A 23,503-nucleotide genomic window follows, 5' to 3' on the forward strand; every position below is an offset into this window, starting at 1 on the left:
CGATCAGGGGCTAGGCGGTAAAAGCTCACGGAAGGTCCCGATGCTGACGCCGAAGCATCTGAAGGTGCGGCTGAAGTTCACGCAGAAGCGAAATATACTGTGGTTGGATTAGACGAAGGTAAACATCATCTGGTCGGACAGAAAAAACTTGAATCGACCTCCCAATCGGCTGCACTTACATGCCAAAGTATACCACGAACACCTTGAAACATGGAGGAGGGAACATTATGCTATGGGGGTGCTTCACCTGGTACGGGGTTGACCTCCTGTACTGGGTTGATAAGATTAGGATAAGTACCTCTACACCCAAATCCTAATGGATGTTATGCTGCCACACGCCGAGTTGGAGATGCTTCTGAAATGGCAGTCCATGCAGGATAACGATCCGAAGCACCGACCGCCGAGCCGAGACCGTCAAAAAGTGGTTCCAGTGGCCAGCGCAGTCACCGGATCTGAACCTTCTAGAGAACCTATTGGAGATCGTGAAAAGGTGTGCACGGAAAAGTCAAAGAATAAGCAGCAATTTTGGGATAGATAGGATCCAAGGTTGTTGGTACGTCATCTCGGTCACCAGATGCCAGAAGCTAGTGGAATTACATCCGCTTCAGTTTTTGTCGCAATAATTCTATTCCTTTGTTCTCCTTCTGTTTATTCTGTGCCGTAACACCAGCACAAGATTTGTTTCCATCGGGAGATGTACAAATAATTATCCAGATTCGATTACTTTATTAGAGGCGAATGAACTGCAAAGTTTAAAACTTCTGGTGATTGCAGAAAATAACTTCTTGTGAGCCATTTCATCATAAGATAGACCTCGAGTTACTTGGCTTTCAAAAGCTTTCAAACTATCAAAATCTAGTGTTTGGGACTGTTTAATGGATACTTGTCCATTGACTACCCAATCTAAGACTGTATGTTGTATACAGGTCGACTTCCTTCACGTTAGTCGCCAAGAAACAGTTGACCGTTACATAACAGCCTTCGAAGAAGTCATCAGCCAAATAGGGACGAGGTTTTTTTCAGGGAGGCATAATGGAACTGTCTTCAATATTCTAACAAGTTATCGAACAATGCTAAATGAAGCCTTCGAGTTCGTGCAAAAGAAATGAATTCTTTTTGACGTAGGACTACGTCTTTCATTTCTATACCGGGGTGTAAAATCAAAGTTTCGAAAACGAAAGCGTTACGCCGGTGACCGAGATTTTGAGCGTTAATAGCTCCTAAACAACTGAACGAAATGGTATGATAAACACTTCATTCGAAAGATAAAATGTCTACGCGTTATATACTTGTTGCTTTTTGATCCAAAAACTTGTTTCAATAGCCTTAAAATTGCTTTCAAAACAGGCTATTGAAATCACCAATCGGTATATAAGTGAGCGCCGCTCGGAAATCCACTCAGTTATAATTGAACAGCGATTGGAGTATGTTGTCGCTTCACCACAAGCTCTTCGTTTATCATGAAAGCGCGGATGAACGGTGTCACCAAGAGCCTGTTTGTGCACCTTAGGCCAGAAGGGAATCCATCAAGAGGAGAGTGATGCCACAAACGGTTCTCCGGGAAGAGATCGGAGTAGCCGCCACACACACACATACACGCGCGGAACTCTTCGTTTGGATGCCATTCAGCATCGAGAAAATTCCAGAAAGATTCAATCGTTGCTGAAAAATAATCTGCCAAAAATACCTTCATGTGAAAGAGTTTATTTTAATGTTTTCTATTCATGTAACACTGCGACCAAGAATTTTTCAATCAAGTGCTATTAACAGGTGGTTATCGAGTTAGCATTAACCACTGGTGGGATTCGAGTATCGAGGAAAATCTGGAAAAATCTAATCGTTGCTGAAAAATAATCTGCCAGTTTCCTGGGAATTGAAAAATACATTCATACGAAAGAGATTATTCTAATGTTTTCTAACCATATAACACAGCGACCAAATACATTTGATTTTGTAATTTTTCAATCAAGTGTAATTTGCAGAAAAGCTTCTGAACATTATTCTTCGTAGGATATTTTCGTATCTAATATTGTATCCGCGTTTCGTTTCGCATCGCGAAAATTATATAATTTTCAACCGATTATTGCTCAGTCGCCGAAAGTTCACTCAGAGAGTTGATTCCCCTGTAGTTTGCCTTCCAAATTGCCATCGTAAACCACATCTTCTTTCGATGCAATCACGCACAAAAAGCATAATTAAGCGATATTCTGGTGGTGAAACGCATTCTTTTTTCGTGAGGACATCGACAAGGCAACATCGTAATTTAACGAGCTGAAGGTGCTGGACGATGGGACAGCGAGGGATTCATTACCTGGCCTGACCTGACCTGAAACGCAATCAGTTTGTTTTAACTGTGAGGGAGCGCAGAAAAGCCGATCGATCAGAAGGAGAAGAGAAGGTAACCAAGAGGGTATCAGCATCGAAAAACGGTTCCCCGGGAAAACATCGAAGCAGCCGCCACACACACACATACACGCGCGCAACTCTTTTCGGTTGCTGGTTATCGAGAAGAAACCTGGAAGAAGTAATCGTTGCTGAAAAATAATCTGCCAGTTCCCCTTGGAATTGAACATTATATTCAAGCGAAAGAGTTTATTTTAATGTTTTCTATTCATATAATGCTGCGACTAAATACAATTGGTGCAGTGCAGTTAGCAGGAAAGCTTCTGAAGTTTATTCTTCAGTACAAGATTTTTTGTATCCAATATTGGATGCATAAAACCTTGTGCCTCCAACGTAACGCTTTCGTTTTCGAAGTCCCCCAAATATTCATTTATTCATTCATTCAGAATGGATTCAGATTCAACTTCAAACAAATGATCTTTAAATCAACGATAGTCCTACGTCACCCTTGCAGTTATACCATAGATATAACCCACTTCCTGTTTTTACTACATCTTATATTTTTTCATATCTCTCTGACTAAAACCTAACTTAGGACACTAGAAGAAACGGACTAGAACAGACAAATTCGAACTTCTCCTCAATATACCGTATCAGGCTTGTTGCTGCAGAATCGTTGACGCTGTGCTATCGCGCACCGTCGTGTATCGAACGGGCGAAGACGTGAACCCAAAATCGGCCGCCTTTAGCTTCCGCTTGATGCAAACGATTGCAAAACCGATGGCGAATCCGATCAGCAGCACCACTCCAACCGACAGGATGGAGAGTACAATCGAGCGAGGTCTAAGGAAGGCTGGCGCTTCGTAGATCGGTATCTTGGGCACTCGCTTTGGGGGAGCCGAGCAAAGTGCACGTTCGCCGAGACTCGTCAGCGGGACGGCCGCTAGGTAGTAGGGAGTTTCGCAGCGGGCAAGAGGAGCCTGGAAGCCCGGGTCCACCAGGATGTGTTTGATTGATTCGACAGACTGGTGCAGCTCACAGTCGCAGTGCCACGGATTGTCCTCCAGCTGGACCGAGCGGAGCTTGGGGAACACCTCGATGTGGGCGATGTCCGAGCTATCGTCGTGCTCAGGGATGGTTTCGTCCAGGTGCAAATGTTGCAGTCCACAACTGGATAGGTCAAGCTGGAAGGGAAGCAAAATTATTATTCAGAACATTGATTGGGATACGAATGGGAGGTTACCTCATGCAGACGGATAAGTCCTTTGAGATCGCTCATGTCGAATTCTTGGAGTTGTCGATTGTGACTGCAGATCAGTACTTCCAACGATTTGAGACCGGCGAATGTTCCTGTTTCGATATCCTGTAGCTTACTCATTCCACTGATATTCAGATGGGTGAGATGATCCAAATCTGCGTAACAAAGCAAAATAATTAGCACTCTCCTGATACTGCTCAATCCCATTCCCACCGAAGAAGCTCTCATCTATCAACATTTGAATCGGATTCTCCCCTACATTCAGCAAAGCCAGCGTTGGTTTGAGCAGCGCAATCGCGCTGGGCACCGTTGTAAACCGATTACCCTGAACCAGGAGCTCCTTGAGGCCGCTGATTCTTTCAAAAATCCCATGGGGAATATCAGCCAACTCCGTGTGCGACAAATCCAAATGCTCCAGCCGACTGATGGATCCGAGTGCCAGCGCCGTATCCTCTGTGATCTCCCCAATTGGATTCCGGGTCAGCGAGAGTCGCCTCAGATGGACCATATGTTCGAACAGTGCCCCATCTAGATTCTCGATCAAATTATTCCCCAAATCAAGCTCGTCAAGTGCGATCGATTCGTACTCCCGCTCCGTGTAGATCCCCCTGAAGACATCCGGCCGGAGAACATCCCCCGTCAGTTGGTTCCAGCTCAGATCCAACCGGATGATGTTGGGTGCATCCAGGAACAGTCCACTAGCCAGCGCCGTCAGATTACAGTGCCGACAGCTGAACGCTAGCGATGCGTTCGTCGCTGGGAGCTGCTGCAGCGAGTGGATGTTGTTTCCTGAGAGGGAAAAAACGATCTCCTGTTCGGTTCGTTCGTTACTGCCAAAGAGCTCTGGCCAACTGGCTAGCATGTGGGTGAGGTTTCGCGTGGAGCAATCCAGCAGCGAGTAGCGGGTATCGTTGCGATGGACTACACACGCACATCGGCCGCAAATACCCTCGATGGGTTCGTACTCGGCTGCTCCCGGCTCCCGGCCATAGCAGAGTGGCGCTAGTGTCGTGAGCAGTGAGAGGAGAAGTGTGGTCTGTAATGGGGAGAAAAAAAACATTGAATATTTGGCGATTTTCAATTCACCAAGCATCCCGTTCCGGTGGATGAATTCAAAATGGGCTTTAGCATTTCCTGCCCTTGCTTTGTTGATGTGGAGCCCTGACACTGTGATCTCCTAGTTCTTCAGCTAATCGTAGAAATCGAATGAAAAATATAACAATAGCAGTATAAAAGCTGAAGAATGAACAGAAGCACAACAAGCTGAAGATTGAACGAAAACTGAATAATCAGCGTTTTGGTCGAACCATTAAAGGCAAAATGGATCCTTGAGAAGATCAGATCAGCCACCAACATCATCTAAAGGGTGAGTCGATCATTATTGCGACACCTTCAAGCATGCGTAAGTTTTTTCATACTTAACCGAAATTAACCAAATCTTGTCCAATTTCTTCTGGAAAGATTCGATGGTGCGATCGTTGCAAGGTGGGTATACCATCTACCAGAGCTGCGGCAACACAAACGAGCTGGGTACAGCTTTCATCGTGATGGGGGAAATGCAGAAACGGGTGATTGACTGGTGGCTGATCAATGAAAGAATGTGCAGATTGAGGATGAACACCTGAACAGTGCACAGACAGAAGACCATGACGGCGTTGAAGAAGACTACACTGGTGCAGCGAACAACGATGACGTACCACCCCCGACGATGGGTGAAGTTAAGAAGGCCATTAATCAGCTAAAGAACCACAAAGCAGCTGGTAAGGATGGCTTGTGGCGGAGCTCTTCAAGAGAGGTCCAGAGAAACTTGTAGAGTGTATGCACCGGTTGACAGACAGAATCTGAGACACAGAACAACTATCGGAGGAGTGGAAGGACGGGGTAATCCGCCCCATCTATAAAAAAGGTGACAAGTTGGATTGTGGCAATTATCGTGCCCTTAAAATCCTGAATGATACCTACAAAATTCTGTCTCAGATCCTCTTTCGCCGTCTATCGCCAATAGAAAGTAGATTTGTGGGAAGTTATCAGGCCGGATTCATGCCGGGTTGCTCGACGACGGACCAGATTTTTACACTGCGGCAGATCCTCCAAAAGTGCCGCGAGTATCAGGTCCCTACGTACCTCATCTTCGTTAACTTCAAGGCCGCATATGATACAAACGACCGACGATAGCTATGGAGGATCATGGACGAACACGGCTCTCTCCGAAAACTGACAAGACTGATTCAGGCAACGATAAACGGTGTGCGGATCGCAGGTGAGCTGTCGGAATCATTTGAGACTCGCAGGGGACGTCGACAAAGCGATGGACTCTCCTGTCTGCTCTTCAACGTGGCGCTGGAAGGTGTTATGCGGTGAGCGGGCTTCAACATGAGGGGCACGATTTTCAACAAGTCTAATCAGTTTATCTGCTTCGCCGACGTCGTGAACATAATCGGAAGAACGAATGCAACAATAGCCGACTTGTATACCCGACCGAAACACGAAGCAGGGCTGATTGGGCTTGGGATCAATGCGTCTAAAACTAAATACATGCTAGCAGGAGGGACTGACCGCAACAGAGTTTTTCTTGGTAGTAGTGTTGTGATCGACGGCGACGAGCTCGAGGTGGTAGAGGAATTTGTCTACCTTGGCTCGTTGATAACAACTGACATCAACAGGCTAGAAAATCTAAGACGCATAGTCAATAGAAGTTGTGCCTACTACGGGCTCCGCAAATCCTCGAGGTTCAACAAACTCCGGCCCCGTAAGAAGTGTACCATGTAAAATCCCTAATTCGACCGGTTATTTTCTATGGGCACGAAGCATGGACGATGCTTGAAGAGGACTCACAAGCTTCGGTGGTGTACAGGAAAACGGAATAAGGAGGAACGGAGCGGAATGTTGCAAGATTGACAGACAGCATCCATAATAATAGCATAAGGGTGAAGACGCGGTGTTGTGGCCGGATCTGGCGTCGGCCCACTACTCGAAGCGATCGTTAGAGGAGATGGAGCGGCTGAATATCGATGAGAAGGAATTGATAAACAAAACGAAAGAACTCAAAAACATACCTACACGCATGTTTTCGTCCGCCATGCCGAATGGTCCGGTTAACTGCTGGAAGGCCGCTCGCAATATAATTATCTTCCATGGGAAATTTACCAAACTCAGTTATCTGTCTTAGTTTTTTTATCACCATCCGAAAAAAGTCCATTTTTTCATGCAAACGTTAGTGTGTCAGTTGCGAAAAAGGCCACCGCGATAGATGTGGGTTTTGATGCTCTAGAAGAAGAACATTCGGTGAACAGCACAGAACGGGCAGTTCCACCTTATCTCACGAACAAATGAATGGTATCATCATTTCATCAACAAAGTTGTATTGTTGTCGCTTTGTTCATTGTTCATTTTGGTATCAATAATCTCAAAGTGACTCGACTTCTACCGTTGGAACATCCTTACAACTCACAACCTAACAAACTTGTGTCCGATCACCAATAGACGGCAGCACTTGCATCCGTTATTTTGAAAACGCCCTGTTTATGTAGGAACGCATTTTGCAAAACATTGAAAGCAGCGTGAAGCCGGACAAGTATAGCAGGCTGTTATGGACTCTCATATACTGGCTACAAGACCCACTAAAACGATGACTTGGAGGACCGAACTTTTGAGGCCAAGCCTTTGTATGACACAGATACAATACCAGTATTGTGTGCTCTTCAGTAACTAAGGAAGGAAGATCAGCAAAGTTCGACCTTCAGTTAGGCTATAGGACACAAATCATCCATAGGTAACCTGGAACAGCTGAGTGAACTTTTGGTATGGAACAAAACGTATAACAAACAACAAATTGACGAAAATATGTAAATGATAACAATATTCCCAGAAAAAAACATTATTTGTCAAACCATGATACTAAATTGACTTGACGATATTGAACACACAGCTACCTTTCACTGTAGATATACCCTAACATGAATCATTCCTAGTTTTAGGACTATGGAGATTTGTCTGAATCGTCGTACGCTGACCGAAAAATGTATCCCTGCCTACCTTTTGAATCACCTTTATCCGCATGATATAATCTACTATTCCGGCACAAAACAATGACTTTCAACAGAAGATCAGCAAAACATGTTGGTTGTTATTTTCCGTGAATAATTCCGTATATCTATAGGTATTCCACAGACCGACTCGATTCGGAGAGAAGCCGACACGTTCGAGTCCCGAAACTGCCCACGACTGTAATGGGGTAGAAGCCCACGGCGTATCGCTGCGCTGCGATCGATGTGATTCTCCTTCGCTATCGTTATCGCGGTGAATTGTCAGCTTATCAGCGCACAACCAGCTAACGCAGCGCGGTCTAGCATACAAACACGCGGCCTGTAGTCTGTGCAAACAAGAGCAGTAAACCTTCATCAGCGGCAGCAGCAGCAGCAACACGGCGCACACGGGGTGGTGGGTGGTGCGCGTGTGAGTGCTGCCCGCGGCTTGTTATCACCGCGCGGGCAGGTACGGTGAACACAAATGGGATGATAAAAGTTCTAATGCAGTGGACGTGTGTATAAATGATACACTGAGAGCAGTCAACCAGTGTGGCACTGTGTAGGCTCTGAACATGGGTGTAATAATTGTTTTATTAACTGAAGTAAATAAAATGCTGTACTCGTACCCGGGTCTGTGATAAACCTGGAGATGGTCATCTAGATGTGACCTAAAATCTTTGTTTTCTTGAGCTAGCGCTGTGAAGAGCTATCGCATACGGAAGTAATAACCATAGTCTACTATATTTAAACACTAAACTCCTACCATAACATAGCTGGAGAGTGAATTGCAAAATTTTGTAAAACTGCCCTGCAAATATACATTAAGTAGGTCTAGCTGTTATTCAGTTTATATAAATTTGTATGTTTTGAACTTCCTGTCTTACAAAATTAGACTTTTTAAAATAAGTGAAAAGATGCGGTTTGTTTCCTCCAAAGTACGAACCTACAGTGATACAAAATTAAATTCGTAAGCCGCAATGTAGATCTTCTTTCACTCGTTTCTAACTGGAAAATATGCCTTGAAAATATTATATTTAGATAAAATCATGGTGTCACATGAGAGTGAAAATATATGCTATCTGTTTTCAGAAAGATGGTTTTCATTTCTCAAAAAACAGAAAGTGGGTTATATCTATGGTATAACCGCAATGGTGACGTAGGACTATCGTTGATTCAGTGATCCTTTGTTTGAAGTTGAATCTGAATCCATTCTGAATGAATGAATAAATGAATATTTGGGGGACTTCGAAAATGAGAGCGTTACGTTGGAGGTACAAGGTTTTATGCATCCAATATTGGATACGAAAATATCCTACTGATGGGGAAGAATAATCTTCAGAAGCTATCCTGTTAATTGCGATTGATTAAAAAATCACAAAACCAAATGTATTTGGTCACAGTGTTACATGGATAGAAAACATTCAAATAAACTCTTTCACAAGAATGTAATTTTAAATTCCCAGAGGAACTGGCAGATTATTTTCCGGATCTTTCTCGATGCTGAATGGCATCCAAACGGAAAGAATTCCGTGCGTGTAAGTGTGTGTGTAGCGGCTGCTTCGATGGTCACCTTCTCTTCTCCTGAAGGATCGGCTTCTCTGTGCTCCCTCACAGTTTCAAACAAACTGCTCGCGTTTCAGGGCAGATCTCGATGTTGTCTTGTCGATGTCCTCACGAAAAATGAATGCGTCTCACCACCAGAATATCGCTTAAGTATGCTTTTTGTGTGTGATTGAATCGAGAGAAGGCGTGGTTTACGATGGCAGTTTGGAAGGCAAACTAGAGGGGAATGAACTCTCTGAGCTCGGAACTTTCGGCGACTGAGCAATAATCGATTGCGGGCGCATACAATATTGGATACGGAAATATCCTACTGATGGGGAAGAATAATCTTCTGAAGCTATCCTGTTAATTGCGATTGATTGAAAAACCACAAAACCAAATGTATTTGATCACAGTGTTACATGGAAAGAAAACATTCAAATAAACTCTTTAACATGAATATATTTTGAAAATTCCCAAAGGAACTGGCAGATTATTTTCCAGCAATGATTAGATATTTCCACATTTTCCTCGATACTGGAAGCCCACCAGTGGTTAATGCCAACTCGATAACCACCTGTTAATAGCACTTGATTGAAACATATTTGGTCACAGTGTTACATGGATAGAAAACATTCAATTAAACTCTTTCACATGAATATATTTTGAAAATTCCCAAAGGAACTGGCAGATTATTTTCCAGCAATGATTAGATATTTCCACATTTTCCTCGATACTGGAAGCCCACCAGTGGTTAATGCCAACTCGATAACCACCTGTTAATAGCCACGCGTGTATGTGTGTGTAGCGATGTCTTCCCAGGGAACCGTTTGTGGCATCACTCTCCTCCTGATAGATTCCCTTCTAGCCTAGGGTGCACAAACAGGCTCTTGGTGACACCGTTCATCCGCGCTTTCATGTTAAATAAAGAACTTCACCGCAACAGCGACAACATGCTCCAATCGCTGTTCAATTAGAACTGAGTGGATTTCCGAGCGCCGCTCGCTTATATACCGATTGGTGATTTCAATAGCCTGTTTTGAAAGCAATTTTAAGACTATTGAAACAAGTTTTTGGATCAAAAAGTAACAAGTATATAACGCGTAGACATTTTATCTTTCGAATGAAGTGTTTATCATACCATTTCGTTCAGTTGTTTAGGAGCTATTAACGCTCAAAATCTCGGTCTCCGGCGTAACGCTTTCGTTTTCGAAACTTTGATTTTACACCCCGGTATAGAAATGAAAAACGTAGTCCTACGTCAAAATGATCATAGATTATTGTCATATTCGTACGATATATGAAATGTCAACCCAATTCAGAAGGAGTTCAATTAAATTTCCGGATTCAATGATTAGTATGGTATCGTAATGCTTCTGAATTCGGACGACTTTTTCAATTCGAACACTTCATCATTATATCCAATACTACATGTCAACTCGTCTTAGGAGTTGGCAGCACCATCTCAGATAGTAGTGAAACGTTGTGAGTGTAAAGACATGGATCATTTAAGCAACTTTGCATACTTGAAATATTCGAAAAAAAATTAGACTATTTTTTGGAAAAAAGCCAAATTTATTTTCATCATTTTTTACAAAAAATTATAACTCAAAAACTATGATACCTACAAAATTCATGTCAAAGAATGAAATATAGGAAATTATTTAAATTTTTACAAAAAAATACCAAAAAATTTTTGGAAAAAAAATTCGTTGAAAAAAAAAGTTATTTTAAAAATTAAAATTTAATTTTCTCAAAAACGTATTTTTTCAAAATTTTCAAAAATATATATATGAATAGCCTTTAAAATTTACAGCAAGTCTTCCATACATCGGAAGATGGGCACTTTTACAGGGAAAAAGTTTTTCTAACAACAACTTTTTTATGTTTTCTTTAAAAAAATATATAACTTATCCTAATTTTGTTTAAAGTCAAGATAGCGATATAGTGTATTCGACAAAGTTTTAGATCTTGTTAAAATATAAACTTTTGTCGAAGTTATCAACTTCCTTTTGACGTAGGATTACGTCTTTCGGGAACATATTGGGGTACAAATTGAAAATCGTAAATCGAGCACATCGTGAAAATTGTCCAATTTCAAACGCTTATTGCTCAGTCATTTCATGATGGAATGATGAAATTTTTGCGTCAATCGATTTCGGCACTCCATAACAATTTTTTATATTGAAGAAAATAATATATGTCATGAAACTAACTATCGAACAATTGAAAAATCTCAACTCCTATCCTAACTGAAATACCCACTCCTAATTGGTCGAAGTTGACGACACATGCGGCGGTTCCCTAACAGAGACATCAAAACCAAGCTGTCTGGGGAAAATCGGCCTTGCAAATACATGAAAGTATGGGGAGCTTTTGTTCCTACTGAATTTCTCTAACAGAGACATCAAAACCAAGCTGCCTGGGGGAAATCGGCATTGCAAATATAATGTGAGTGATACGATTAAATCTAGCAAATACAATTTAAATTTGGAACTTTAATGTTGGTTACCTCGTGAAATTTCATATCAATGACCGATCGTGTATTGTGAAAAATTTGGCACAAGTGTAAGTGTAAAATTGTATATGGTAGCAGTTGTGTTAAAAATGACTTCATATATGAAACGATTTATTTCGATTTTCATAAATAAAAACCAAGGTTTGTTCCCGTTCGAGAACGGATCGTTTGGTTGAAGCTGTCTGTTTTGTTGTGTTCATTTTCACCTCAGGAAAGTTTATATATATATATGCTTTACATATAGAATTAGGTCTTGTTAGTCCTATTAAAATTCGCATTGGGTTAAATAAATACTCAGAAAGTAAAAGTTATCAAAGAAAATTACCTTTTCTATTTCAAATATGCTTTCTCTATATTAAAGTAACAGTTTTTCACTGATGAGAAGAATTAATAATTGTGTTCGGTATTGCTAATTATCTTATATTACATTGGTGAGTTTTTTTTCTTTATTTCATCCATACATATCATAGGAGGCATCTCGTTTAGGATCACAGAGGGCGGTTTTCATCATATCTCGTCCCACTTCAGTATCTTTTATCTGAAACGCGCCATCCAATGACTGTTTACCATCCTTCTGTCATCATCACTCGGTAAACACTGGTGGAGTGAACAAACAATACCCAACAACCAAACAAAACAGCCCTTTTCAGGGCCATTAAATCGTTATCAAAGAGTTTAACGATGTAACTCTTCAAAAGTATCCTAAATCAACATAGCCAACGGAATTCTACGTCAGCTATTGGGTAGTGTCTCGGACACTACCCTCCTGTAACTTTTTTTTATTGCTTTTGGAATATAAGTCATTTTTGTATAAAGACTTCTGAAAAAAAATTATAGGAGGTTGTGCCCAAGATACGACCGCATTGTTGACGTAGAACTACGCTGTTATTTTATATAAGTCGCTTGTTTATACCTTCGGATATTATTCTATAATGCTGTGAAATTTTAGAAACAACTGCTTAGTAAACAACAACAATGACAACACTTGCAAGCATCAAATATCATGCTATATGTTATTTAGTATTGCCTCGAAGGAATCGCACCTCTAGGCATCGTTAGAGACCAGCGCCGCTGTCATCCTTAGTGGAGACTGTAATGCTACTGTCAAGCGAAACCAAATCACATACAAAATTCCAGAACGACATTTACTTCCTTGGTGACTCAATAAATGAAATGAACTCTATCTGTTAACCACCATCACCTCGAAAAGAGAAGCATTACTTCATTGTTCGTTCATTCGAGATTAGCGCAATTGCAATCCTAGTTGAAGGCAGTTTTGCGACTGGCACGCGAACCCAAATAACTTATAACATTCCTGTAAGACATTCAAAATACTTGATATTCTCCAAATAATTTTTTGGCGCACTATCTTAACGCCTGATTCGTCATAACATCAGTTTAATGCATTGATGCATTCTCAAAGGCACCAATGAAGCCCTTATGATGACGGAAAACAAACAATGTTTACTGCTTGAAAAAAAACTGAATTATGCCACACAGCTTGTACTCTGCTGTAACACCCATCAATGCGAATACGCTAAATGAGTTTGTCAAGAGCGACCGCCTTCACCACCAGCGGAGGGAACTTGATTTTGGTTGCTGCCTGGGTAAAGGCGTTTATACTTTCGACCGACGCGCCGAATTCGCCTACTTCGCTGTTGTGCGATGCGGTGTCACACTCGCGAAGGCTCGGTTCAGTGCGAGCGCTTTTCACTGCACCAACATCGCGTGCATCATTAGCGCAGCGAAAACAAATTGAACTGGATTGCTCAACAGTCCGATGCCGAATGAAAGTTTGCCTCAGCGAGATACACTGTTTATACTCTAGGCAAGTACAGGGAAACTTCGATATAACGTAACGTACCCTCGATATAACGTCACTCGATATAACGTACATTTTACCTCGATATAACGTACACATTTCCAAAGTGTAAAGGAAAATTTTTTTCAATATTTTTTTTCTGATAGAACAATGAATTACCCGTATTGTGATGCTAAAACAAGTTGTGTACCTTCAATAAATCCCGAAATACAGCTGGTTCTGTGATTCCGGATTCTAAATGAATCAAGCTTTAATCAACAGTACGAAGGAAAACATCATGAGAAAGGCTGGCTTCGTCTTCTGATTGAAGTTAATCATTAACTTTACTAAAACAGCAACACAATAATGTATTATAGACTACGTTTGTGAGAACTTTATTATGTTTCGATATAACGTACAATTCGATACAACGTACAATTTTGAAAGTGAAATGTACGTTATATCGAAGTTTACCTGTATTCTTCTACTTTTCCTTTGTTCACGGAGACTTTAACTCCTACGATTTCCCCTTCGTTGGTCGTCGATAAGTTGCTCGTTATTGACAGCTGTGTTCGGGGCAGCACACAAATGGACAGAAAAAATTTATGGGAAAATAGAAACACTTAAAGTTTTCATGAATTTTAACCATTTGCTAACCAGGGGATTCTAATGTATGGCATATTAAACAAATCTTACGGAATTTCCGATTCGTCTAGTATGTAAATCGCCAAAAACCGTTCGCGGCAAAAATAGTTATTAGCGTTAACTTTATTTCATAAAAACGTGACCTGTTTTCTGATTTGGCACCCTTAATGAAGGACGTAGTTCTACGTCAAAAATAATGTTTTGCTCGTAACATTTTAGTGTGTAAAACCTCACGTTTGACATGTTCTTGACATGTTTCTAAATAGAGAAAAGTTAGCAGAGCATTTAAAATGAGATAATATATATATAAAAAAGGAACGAATTGAACACTAATAGCATTTTTTCAAAAAAAAAAAACGTGAAAAAGTTGTTGTTCGAAAAACTTTTCCTATGTAAATGTGCCCATCGTCCGATGTATGGAAAACTTGTTGAAAATTTTAAGGGCTATTTATATCTATTTTTTCCGCATGTTTTCGAGAAAAAAAATGTTTCTCCAAAAAAATCTTTGATAATTTTTAATGAAAACCAAATTAATTTCCTACATTCCATTGTTTGACTAAAATTTTGTAGGTCTGGTAGATTTTTTGTAGGTTTTTTTTTTAAATTTTGAGTTTTTCAACTTTTTTTCGAAAAATCATTTATATGGAAAAAGTTTTTCGAACAACAACTTTTTCATTTTTATCTTTGAAAAAATACTATGTTTAATTTGTAACATGTTTATGTATAAATTATTGCAATTTACATGCTCTGCTTCTCTATTTAGAAACATGTTAAGAACGTTTCAAACGTGAGAATTTACACACAAAAATGTTACGAGCGAAACATTATTTTTTTCAGGAGTCTTCAGACAAAAATGACTTATATTCCAAAAATTATAAAAGATACAAAATTGACGTCTTCGTCAAAAGCTCACATTTTAATAAGGCGTCGTGCACAAATTACGTAACGCTAAAAATCCGGATTTTGGACCACCTCCCCCCCCCCTACGTAATGCAATTTCCTATCTCTAATACACAGAAAGTAACGTAACTTTTTTGCGAGCGAAATTTTCTCCCAAAATTTTTTTGGTAATTTTTTGTGAAAATTTAAACAATTTCCTACATTTCATCCTTTGACAAGAATTTTGTAGGTATCATAGTATCAAAATTTTCGTAAAAAAATAAGAAAAAAAATTTGGCTTTTTCCAAAAAGTAGTCTAATTGTTTTTCGAATATTTCAAGTATGCAAAGTTGCTCATATGACTCATGTCTTTACACCCACAACGTTTCACCACTATCTGAGATGGTGCTACCAACTCCTAAGACGAATTGGAATGAAATTCGTCTATAGCACTAAACTTCAAGTTCTAACGAACTCGAAATCTTAAAAAATGTCACATGGTCCGGTCTGACTTAACACCGACCATTGCACCCCAGAATGAAGTCAAATTGACGACAAGCTTATTACAAAACTCAAAGCAATAAAAACAATGAGTCAACCTTCATTGTTATGTTTGACAACTGGCCTCGCCCCTTCCAGACGCCGACTCTTCGACTTGATAATAGGCTTCAAATGCGGTCGAATAACAAGTGAGCTGGGTAAACAGACTCCTTCGATCGTTTTCCAATCGCGCGCGCGCGCACTCAAGCAACTCTACTCTGCACACGTTGGACACATTATTTACAAACAATCGGGAGCCGATGCATGCGCGGAAGCACAAATAAGGGAAGACCGCGTTTCTTCGGTGTGTGACACAAAGAAAATTTTTATGCTCTGTGAAAACAATTGCGCGCATACGCGCGTGAGTCACACGGCTGGCACCCAATAACCGAGCAATGAATCTTTCGCATAGACTTTTGATAATAACATACCTTCAAAATGTACGTCATCGCGGCGTTTAACTGATGCTGTTACGATCGTATTTATATCCACTTGCGTCGTCGTCGCCGTCATCATCTTCTAGGGGAGGGGAAGCTTTCAGAAGCAAACCCCGGTGACCTCTGCCACACACAACCTGTTCTTTTCCGGCGTAATAGAATCACTTTAAACAAAATATGAATTGGAATTATTGTGTCACACCGTCGGTTTGCATTGTCGACATTGTATTTGGAACCTCTTCGGCGCACCAAAACGTGATGTCCTCTTCGTGCGTATTCAACAATAACAATAACAATTGTAAGATGAAGGTAAATAAACCGTCCGGAGTCCGAGAACGCCTGAGCGTAGTGTTTACTGGGAAGTCTTCCGTCGAGAACTAAGAGCAATAATCGAATCCGAACGAAGTGAACACGCGAGAGTAGTTTCGTACACACAAATGTGGTGTGCGATTGCCTGCGGCTTGTTTCTTATTGTCTAGGGTGGTTGTTTCCGGAAGGCTTAATATTGTTTTCTGTTGATAATGAACCGAGCTGACGCTGAAGAATTTACCTGATTTAGTTGTAGTAAAATGTTTGGTTCCATAGCATAATATTGTCAAAAAAAAAAAATAGTTGGGTTATATCTATGATAAAGTGACCAGATGGTCAGAGGTCTAACGCGGGACACCAAAAATATATAGGAGGTTGTGTTCAAGACACGACCGCATTGTTGACGTAGAACTACGCTGTAGTTTAATTCAAGTCGCTTGTTTATAACTGCGCATATTATTTTATAATGCTACGAAAATTTTTAAATAACAATTCTACCAGATTGGTCGCTCGGATATGTTTTTTATTGTAGAATCATTTGACGATAATTGTTTGATGATTCATTCTTGTACTCACAGAACAATACATGCTCGAGACTGCATAATTTGCAACACCAAACAATCGTCAATCATAGCATAAAAAATTAGGCGATTGTTGCATCGTTACAGGGCCAATGCACTCGGGTGCAGATACAAATGGGCCTTCAGCGTAGCGAAGATGCACTATTTTTACGTACGGGTTATGAAGCACGCACGTACGCACACAAATATCCATGTATCGATGGCTTGAAGCAACTAAATATACACACTTATCTCCGTTTTGCGCTTTCTCAACAGAAGCCCGTCATCTGTTAATATTGCCAGTCTAGATTAGCTTAGCTGTCATCCTTTGTGAAGAGAGTTTTCCTACCGTCATGCAAAACCATATCACTGACAAAACAATTATTTTCTTGGTGAGATAGCCTAGCTTGATGATTCCCCACACAATTGTGTAGCTCAGAACCTTAATGCAATGGCGTCAGTATGATGCAATGATTGCAATGCCAGAGACATCAGCGAGTGAGTAATTTGGTCGCGTTCACAGCTCAATCCGAAACGAAGACATGTGATGTCGCAAAACAAGGAAGAACAAACGATATTAATTGCTTTGAATACAGACCGAGGCTGAAAGTTTGCCTTCCTTCCTTGCTTGAGACTTCAGTTCATTCGTCTCTAACCTTCAAAAAGGTCCTTGGAAAACTTTACTTTATCCATCATAATACTGCTATACCCCCATTGCCTTGAGAATGGCATTCGATCCCTCGCCCAGCAACCATGTTGTTCAGTAGATTTTCTCACGAAGAATGAAAGTTTGCCTCAGCGAGATCCACAGTTTATACTCGAGGCAAATATTCCCCTTCGCTCTTCTTCGATTTTCCCTTCGTTACTCGTCGATAAGTTGCTCGTTATTGACAGCTCTGTTCGGGAAAGCACACAAATGGACAGAACAAATGTGGAAATGGGAATGGTTACAATTTTCATCAATTTAAACCATATACAGACTATGGGATTATAATGTACAGTATATCAAACAAATCTTAGGGTATTTCCGAATCGTTTGGTATCGCCAAAATCCGTTCGCGGCAAAATTAGTTATTAACGTTAACTTTATTTCATAAAAATGTGACCTGTTTTCTGATTTGGCACCCTTAATGTAAGACGTAGTTCTACGTAAAAAAAAACGTTATGTATATATGTTATTTGAACATAAGCCATAGTTTTGCGAGTCTCATTTATTCGTGAAATTCTTAATATGTGTCCTTGCAATTAAACCTGATCTGTATTATTTCTTTCGACGTATCGGCACCTAGCTGAGATTTCTCGATGGTCCAGATTTCATTTACGCCTGAAAAAACTCGCTCAATCGAAGCATTTAAGCTTGGCAAGCACGATTCGAATCCTACCATTTTCTTTTGACGTAGGACTACGTCTAACCGGAAGATATAGGGGGTGAAATGGAAATCTAGACACTGAACAAGTAGGAAAAAATGCAAGATTTGGAACGCTTATAACTCGAGCATTTCTCAATAGATCGCAAAGGTTTTTGCATCAATTGATAGGAAATATATCTACGCATCTATCATAACGAATAACATTTCATTTTTCATGAGATAAATAATTGAATAATTGTGAAATATCAAGCATTGTCAAAATGCCCAATGTGCCCATTTTTAATTGGTCCATTTTGTGCTCCTCAAATCGTACCGACCAAAACGGGCAACCAGAGCAGCAGCGAAATAGAATGAAGCACGATTGGAAAGGAAAAAGAAAAAAATGAACGAAACATTGGTCGCAGTCTCACACATGCGTAATTCTCGAGCCAGCCAGTCAGCTTAAAAATCCCCGCTCCGCTGCCGTAACGATCATTCTTTGTGTGAACACCGACTGGACAACATCGTTGCTGGACGAGCTGGACGGCGAGGGATCGAGTGCCTTTCTCAAGGCAAGAGGGTGGAGGTGGTAGCGCTGGAGTAAAAGTAGAGTAGAGTTTTCAAAGGGCCTTTCTCAAGGCTAGAGACGAATGAACTGCAAAAGTTTAAAGTCTCTATCGGCCTGATTCTACGCGGCGTGTGAGGTGAGATGACTATTGTCACGCATACCACGCGATTCCACCAGACGTATGCCGTGAGAATTCTCACTTGAATGAACTCTCACCGTATTCCCGCTCTCAAATCTACGTGACGATTGTCACATGAACTGCGATTTCTAGGTGACAATCGTCGATATGTCTTGAGGTGTCGACAGCGCATAAAAACAAATGAAAAATGGAAGAGAAATGCTAAGAGTCGTTTTTGGTCTTAAACAATCGATAGTAATGGTATTGTATGTATCAATAGAATCAATTTATCTCCAATTAACAGTGCTATTGACAAATTGCAAGTAGTTTGAATTTCTTGTGATATCTGTTATCCCTCGATCGGACGAATAAGCATTCCGGAAATATTTATATTACATGAAATCAATTTATTTTCTCTTAAATATATATATTACATGGATCTTGTGTTTCATCTATCTAGCCGCAAGTCATCATCACTGGACTGCATATCCATTGCAGAAGCCGTGGTAAACGCCGGAGCCGGATCCAGAGCAACAACTGAGAGCGCAGAGAGCAGCAGCTACGACGGCACTGACTGTAGCAAAACAAATATCTAACCTCTCTGAGCGAAGCAAATAAAATTCTGAGATGCCAGATGTTTTTTATCAAATATATGCGATAAAAATCAGAAATATTTGTAATTATGTCCTAATATCAACAAAACCGGCCAGCTTCGTCGATCATTTGGAACCAATAATGTTTTGTCATTATTTTAAAGAGTCTCCAGCAGGAATAAAAGCTTATGACAAAAATAAAATGTCTGCAAATGCGTGAACATATGTGCGACTGTGGCATCTCTGATCCGATTTGGCAACCAGCAGAATGAACACCTTGTCACTTGCAGTTCATTCTCTCACATACATAAAATGAACCACTCACGGCATCCGATACGACTGTAGGAATAGAGTGAGGAGAACTGCGTGATGGTGATGTGACAATTGTCATCTCACCTCACACGCCGAGTAGAATCAGGCCGTATAATACAAGACCTTCCTTCCTTCCGTAACGATCATTCTCATTCAAACCGTACACCACATCGGTTCGCATCACAACACATCAACAAACCAACCCAAGCAGCCATGTCTGGACATGGTAAAGGAGGAAAAGTGAAGTGAAAGGCAAAATCCCGCTCGAACCGTGTTGATCTGGAGTTCCCCGCAAGGGTAGCTAGGCCGAGCGCGTTAGTACCAGTGCACCAGTCCACCTAGCCGGCGTTATATAGTTTCGGCCGCCGAAGTGATCGAGTTAGCTGGCAAAGCTGCTCGCGACGATAAGAAAACCCGCATTCGGAACAGAACACATCCGGTTCGGTGGACATCAAGACAACAGGCAGTTGCAGCGAGTGGCGAGTGGCAAACACAATCGCAAAACGGCATCAGGTAGCAGAAGAAAAAAGTTTGTTCTTTATACAAACTGCTTTGGTGGCAAATCCAGAACAAGGCGGCATCGAGTGCGTTCGAAATGGTTTTTTTTTCAAAACCACGAGTACTAAGTTTTCTAAATTGGAACCATTCCATAAAACAAGGCGCTTTTCAGGGCCATTAAACCTTCCAAAAAAGAGTTTAGGAAATACAGTTCAATTCTTTCTAAAACATTATCCAAAATAATAATGAAACACAAATTGATTTTTTCATAATTTGTTTGCCGGGATCTGATGAGTATGTGAATTTGGCAGTTGTTCTGAGCTTATTGATAGTTGGGAACTTCCCTGATTATTCAATTTTCACCAATTCTTAAATTGTTTCCAGATTGAAAGTACAGTAATTTACAATTAGTTCGACATTTAGCTAATTGGACGGACATGTAATGCGACTTATTTAGTTGGACATTTTTGTAAACATAGAGATCCAAATTATGACCCCACATTGAAAGTCGACACTGTACCACTGTCATCGCAAATGTTCAATTACAGGTTAAAATCGCCTTCAATGCGACACTGAGTGGCGCTTCGGCACGTCGCATTGAATGTAATTTACTGTACAACATGTCACAAAGCTGGATGGGAAGAAATTTTCCAACTGTGAAAGCTGTGGCGAGTGGCACCAAATCGCTAAACAGGAAGGTTTAACCGAACAAGATGGGGATATCAAGTGATAACAAAACAATAAACTCTTTAGATTGAAGATAATTTTGTGATCCTGAAAAGGACCCTTTTTAGCCTGCGTGTGAATCCAACGAGCGAACAAATCGTAATGAATGTATATTTTTGCCATCGCTCCCTTTTAACGCTCATTCGTTCGTCTCGTTGGACTCGCCCCTCTGGCTGAATCTGCCGATTTATCTCTATCCTGTGAGTGTGTACCGCTAGAGTATAAAACACGTGGACCCCAAAAAAATATCTTATTTTCTTTCAAACCGTAAACCCGTGTGGTTGTACGGCATCGGCATCGTGGACGTAACAAAGGAGGACAAGTTAAGGGAAAGGCAAAGTCTCACTCGAGCCGTGCAGGTCTCCAGTTCCCTGTTGGTCGCATTCACTGATTGCTCCGCAAGGGTAACTAGACCGAACGGATTGGTGCCGGAGCACCAGTATACCTAACAGCGATTATAGAGTTTCGGCCGTCGGAGTGCTCGAGTTGGCTTGCAAAGCTGCTCACGACAATCAGAAAACCCGCATCAAGAAGCAGCTTCGGTTCGGCGCTCATCAAGGCAACAATTAGTTTCAGTGAGTGGCAAAGTGTTTCTCCGGCACGTCGCATTAAATGTAATTTACTGAACAACATGTCACAAGCTGGATGGGAAGAAATTTTCCAACTGTGAAAGCTGTGGCGAGTGGCAAACGCAATAGCTAAACAGGAAGGTTTAACCGAACAAGATGGGAATATCGAGTGATAACAAAAACACAACACCAAAGGTTCTTTTCAGAACCATCAACATGTTCATAAATAGTAAACAGTAAAATAATCCATTTTTCAGGTAGATAGGTAGGTATTCACGTAGGAGAAGAAAATAAAACAATATATTTAAAATATATATTTAACAAAAGCTGTCCCCTTTGTATAGTCCTACGTCACTCCGGTTATGTCCCCGAAATTACCCACCCGTCTTTTCTTCAAATTACCAAATGGAATGCTTGAAAATTCCAATCCATTTTGTACGATTTTGGTGTTAACGTATGCATTGAAGGAATGGACTAATTTCGGGTGGCGATGGAAAAAAACTACAAAACATAATTCAATGGGACAAATTTTCCTCAAATATTACGTTTCTTAAGCTTTTAACAAAAATCATACGAAAACCCTGTAACCCGCGACGCCGGGGAAGCGCGCGAGTTCGTCGCGACCGGGGATTTTGCGCAGATAAGCGGTCGGCTTAAGCGCCACTCCCGCGAGGGAGACCGACCGCCGTGTTTTATCCTTGCCCGGCAATGAGACACCCACTGAGGGCGGGTTTGTCCTTTTTCTCACAAACCCGGTTATTTCCGCGACTCTTCTGCGCTCTCTGAAGGACCCGCGACACCGTTGGTCCGCGGTCCGTGATACAACCACAAAACTGAGAACCACGGTTGGTTCCGAGAACACCGCTTAGGCCGAGAATCTCATCATAGGACCAATTTCAAATATCGTTAATCCCACCCACCTTGAAACTAGCTTCAGAGAACGTGAAGCGGGGGTTGGAATATTGCTGCAACAGAAAAGGAGCCCCAACCCTGGACTCAAGACCTATTTCCTGAAAAAAGTTTCGATTTGTCGGTGTTTCGGCTACACGCCAGCCAGTAAAGATGCGTCCGAGTTCTTTTTCTAGACCTCTATAACTTTCTCAACAACATTTATTCATTCGTTTTTTTAACTCTCTACACATAGAACTCAATAATCATATCAAACATAACAACCATCATTACAAACATCAATTCAACAGCAATTATATATTTTTTTATAAATCACATATATCCGTTGGTTTTGAACCTCTACCCATGGGATTTCTAATCTGTTGCTTTTCTAACTAACCTATCATTTCATCTGCGTTCATGCCCTCCTTTACCGACGATATTCTATCGTCGTCGGTTATTGCTCTATATTTAGCATGCTCTATTTTGTGTGTGGCATTGTGGCTTTGTTAATACGTGTGTGGCTTTTCAAATTTATTTCTCTACATGCGCATGTGTTAGAAAGAAACGAAAAGAGTACTCACAACCTAGGCATTACGTGAATAGCCGGCGGCTCTTGCGTGCATGGGAGACGTGGGCGATGAATCCGCCGATGAACTCTGGTATTCGAGCCGCGGCTGGTTTTCCTTTTCCGCGAGTGTTGTAGCGCTTACGAATGGGATGCGCGGCCACTTTCAATAGCGTTCGGGGCTGGATTCCAACGATGGACGTGGTGTCGAAAACGGCTCTTCCTCCTATTTTACACAACAGAAAAATTCCACACAAAAGCCACATTTAGTTTACACACGCCACGTGCCACATTTGAATATAGAGCTTACCTATTTATCGTTTGACGGATGCACTGGAGGGTATTTCTTGTTACAATTATTTGAATAACCTAATTCACTCTACAAATAGGAAAAAAAACTCTTAACACACTAACTAACGTGCACCTAGCACCAACAATACCTTCCGGTTTCAAA

General features: G+C 41.1%; 1 protein-coding gene across 2 annotated transcripts; it reads right to left on the bottom strand.

Annotated features, from left to right (window-relative positions):
* Positions 1-2,851: 2,851 nt before the first annotated feature.
* On the bottom strand, positions 2,852-16,377 carry LOC129763044 (leucine-rich repeat-containing protein 15-like). Of its 2 annotated transcripts, none has more exons than XM_055761783.1 (4): positions 15,986-16,377; positions 3,815-4,637; positions 3,587-3,756; positions 2,852-3,527 (listed from the first exon to the last, which is right to left on the bottom strand). In XM_055761783.1, exons 1-4 carry the CDS (start codon positions 16,001-16,003, stop codon positions 2,997-2,999), a joined length of 1,542 nt encoding a protein of 513 aa, XP_055617758.1. In that variant the 5' UTR covers positions 16,004-16,377; the 3' UTR covers positions 2,852-2,996. The 2 variants fall into 2 exon arrangements, with proteins under 2 accessions (XP_055617758.1, XP_055617747.1); XM_055761772.1 differs by lacking the exon at positions 15,986-16,377 and adding an exon at positions 7,637-7,844.
* Positions 16,378-23,503: the final 7,126 nt, after the last annotated feature.

This window comes from Toxorhynchites rutilus, chromosome 1 (genome assembly GCF_029784135.1).
Source record: "Toxorhynchites rutilus septentrionalis strain SRP chromosome 1, ASM2978413v1, whole genome shotgun sequence".
Lineage (NCBI taxonomy): Eukaryota > Metazoa > Arthropoda > Insecta > Diptera > Culicidae > Toxorhynchites > Toxorhynchites rutilus.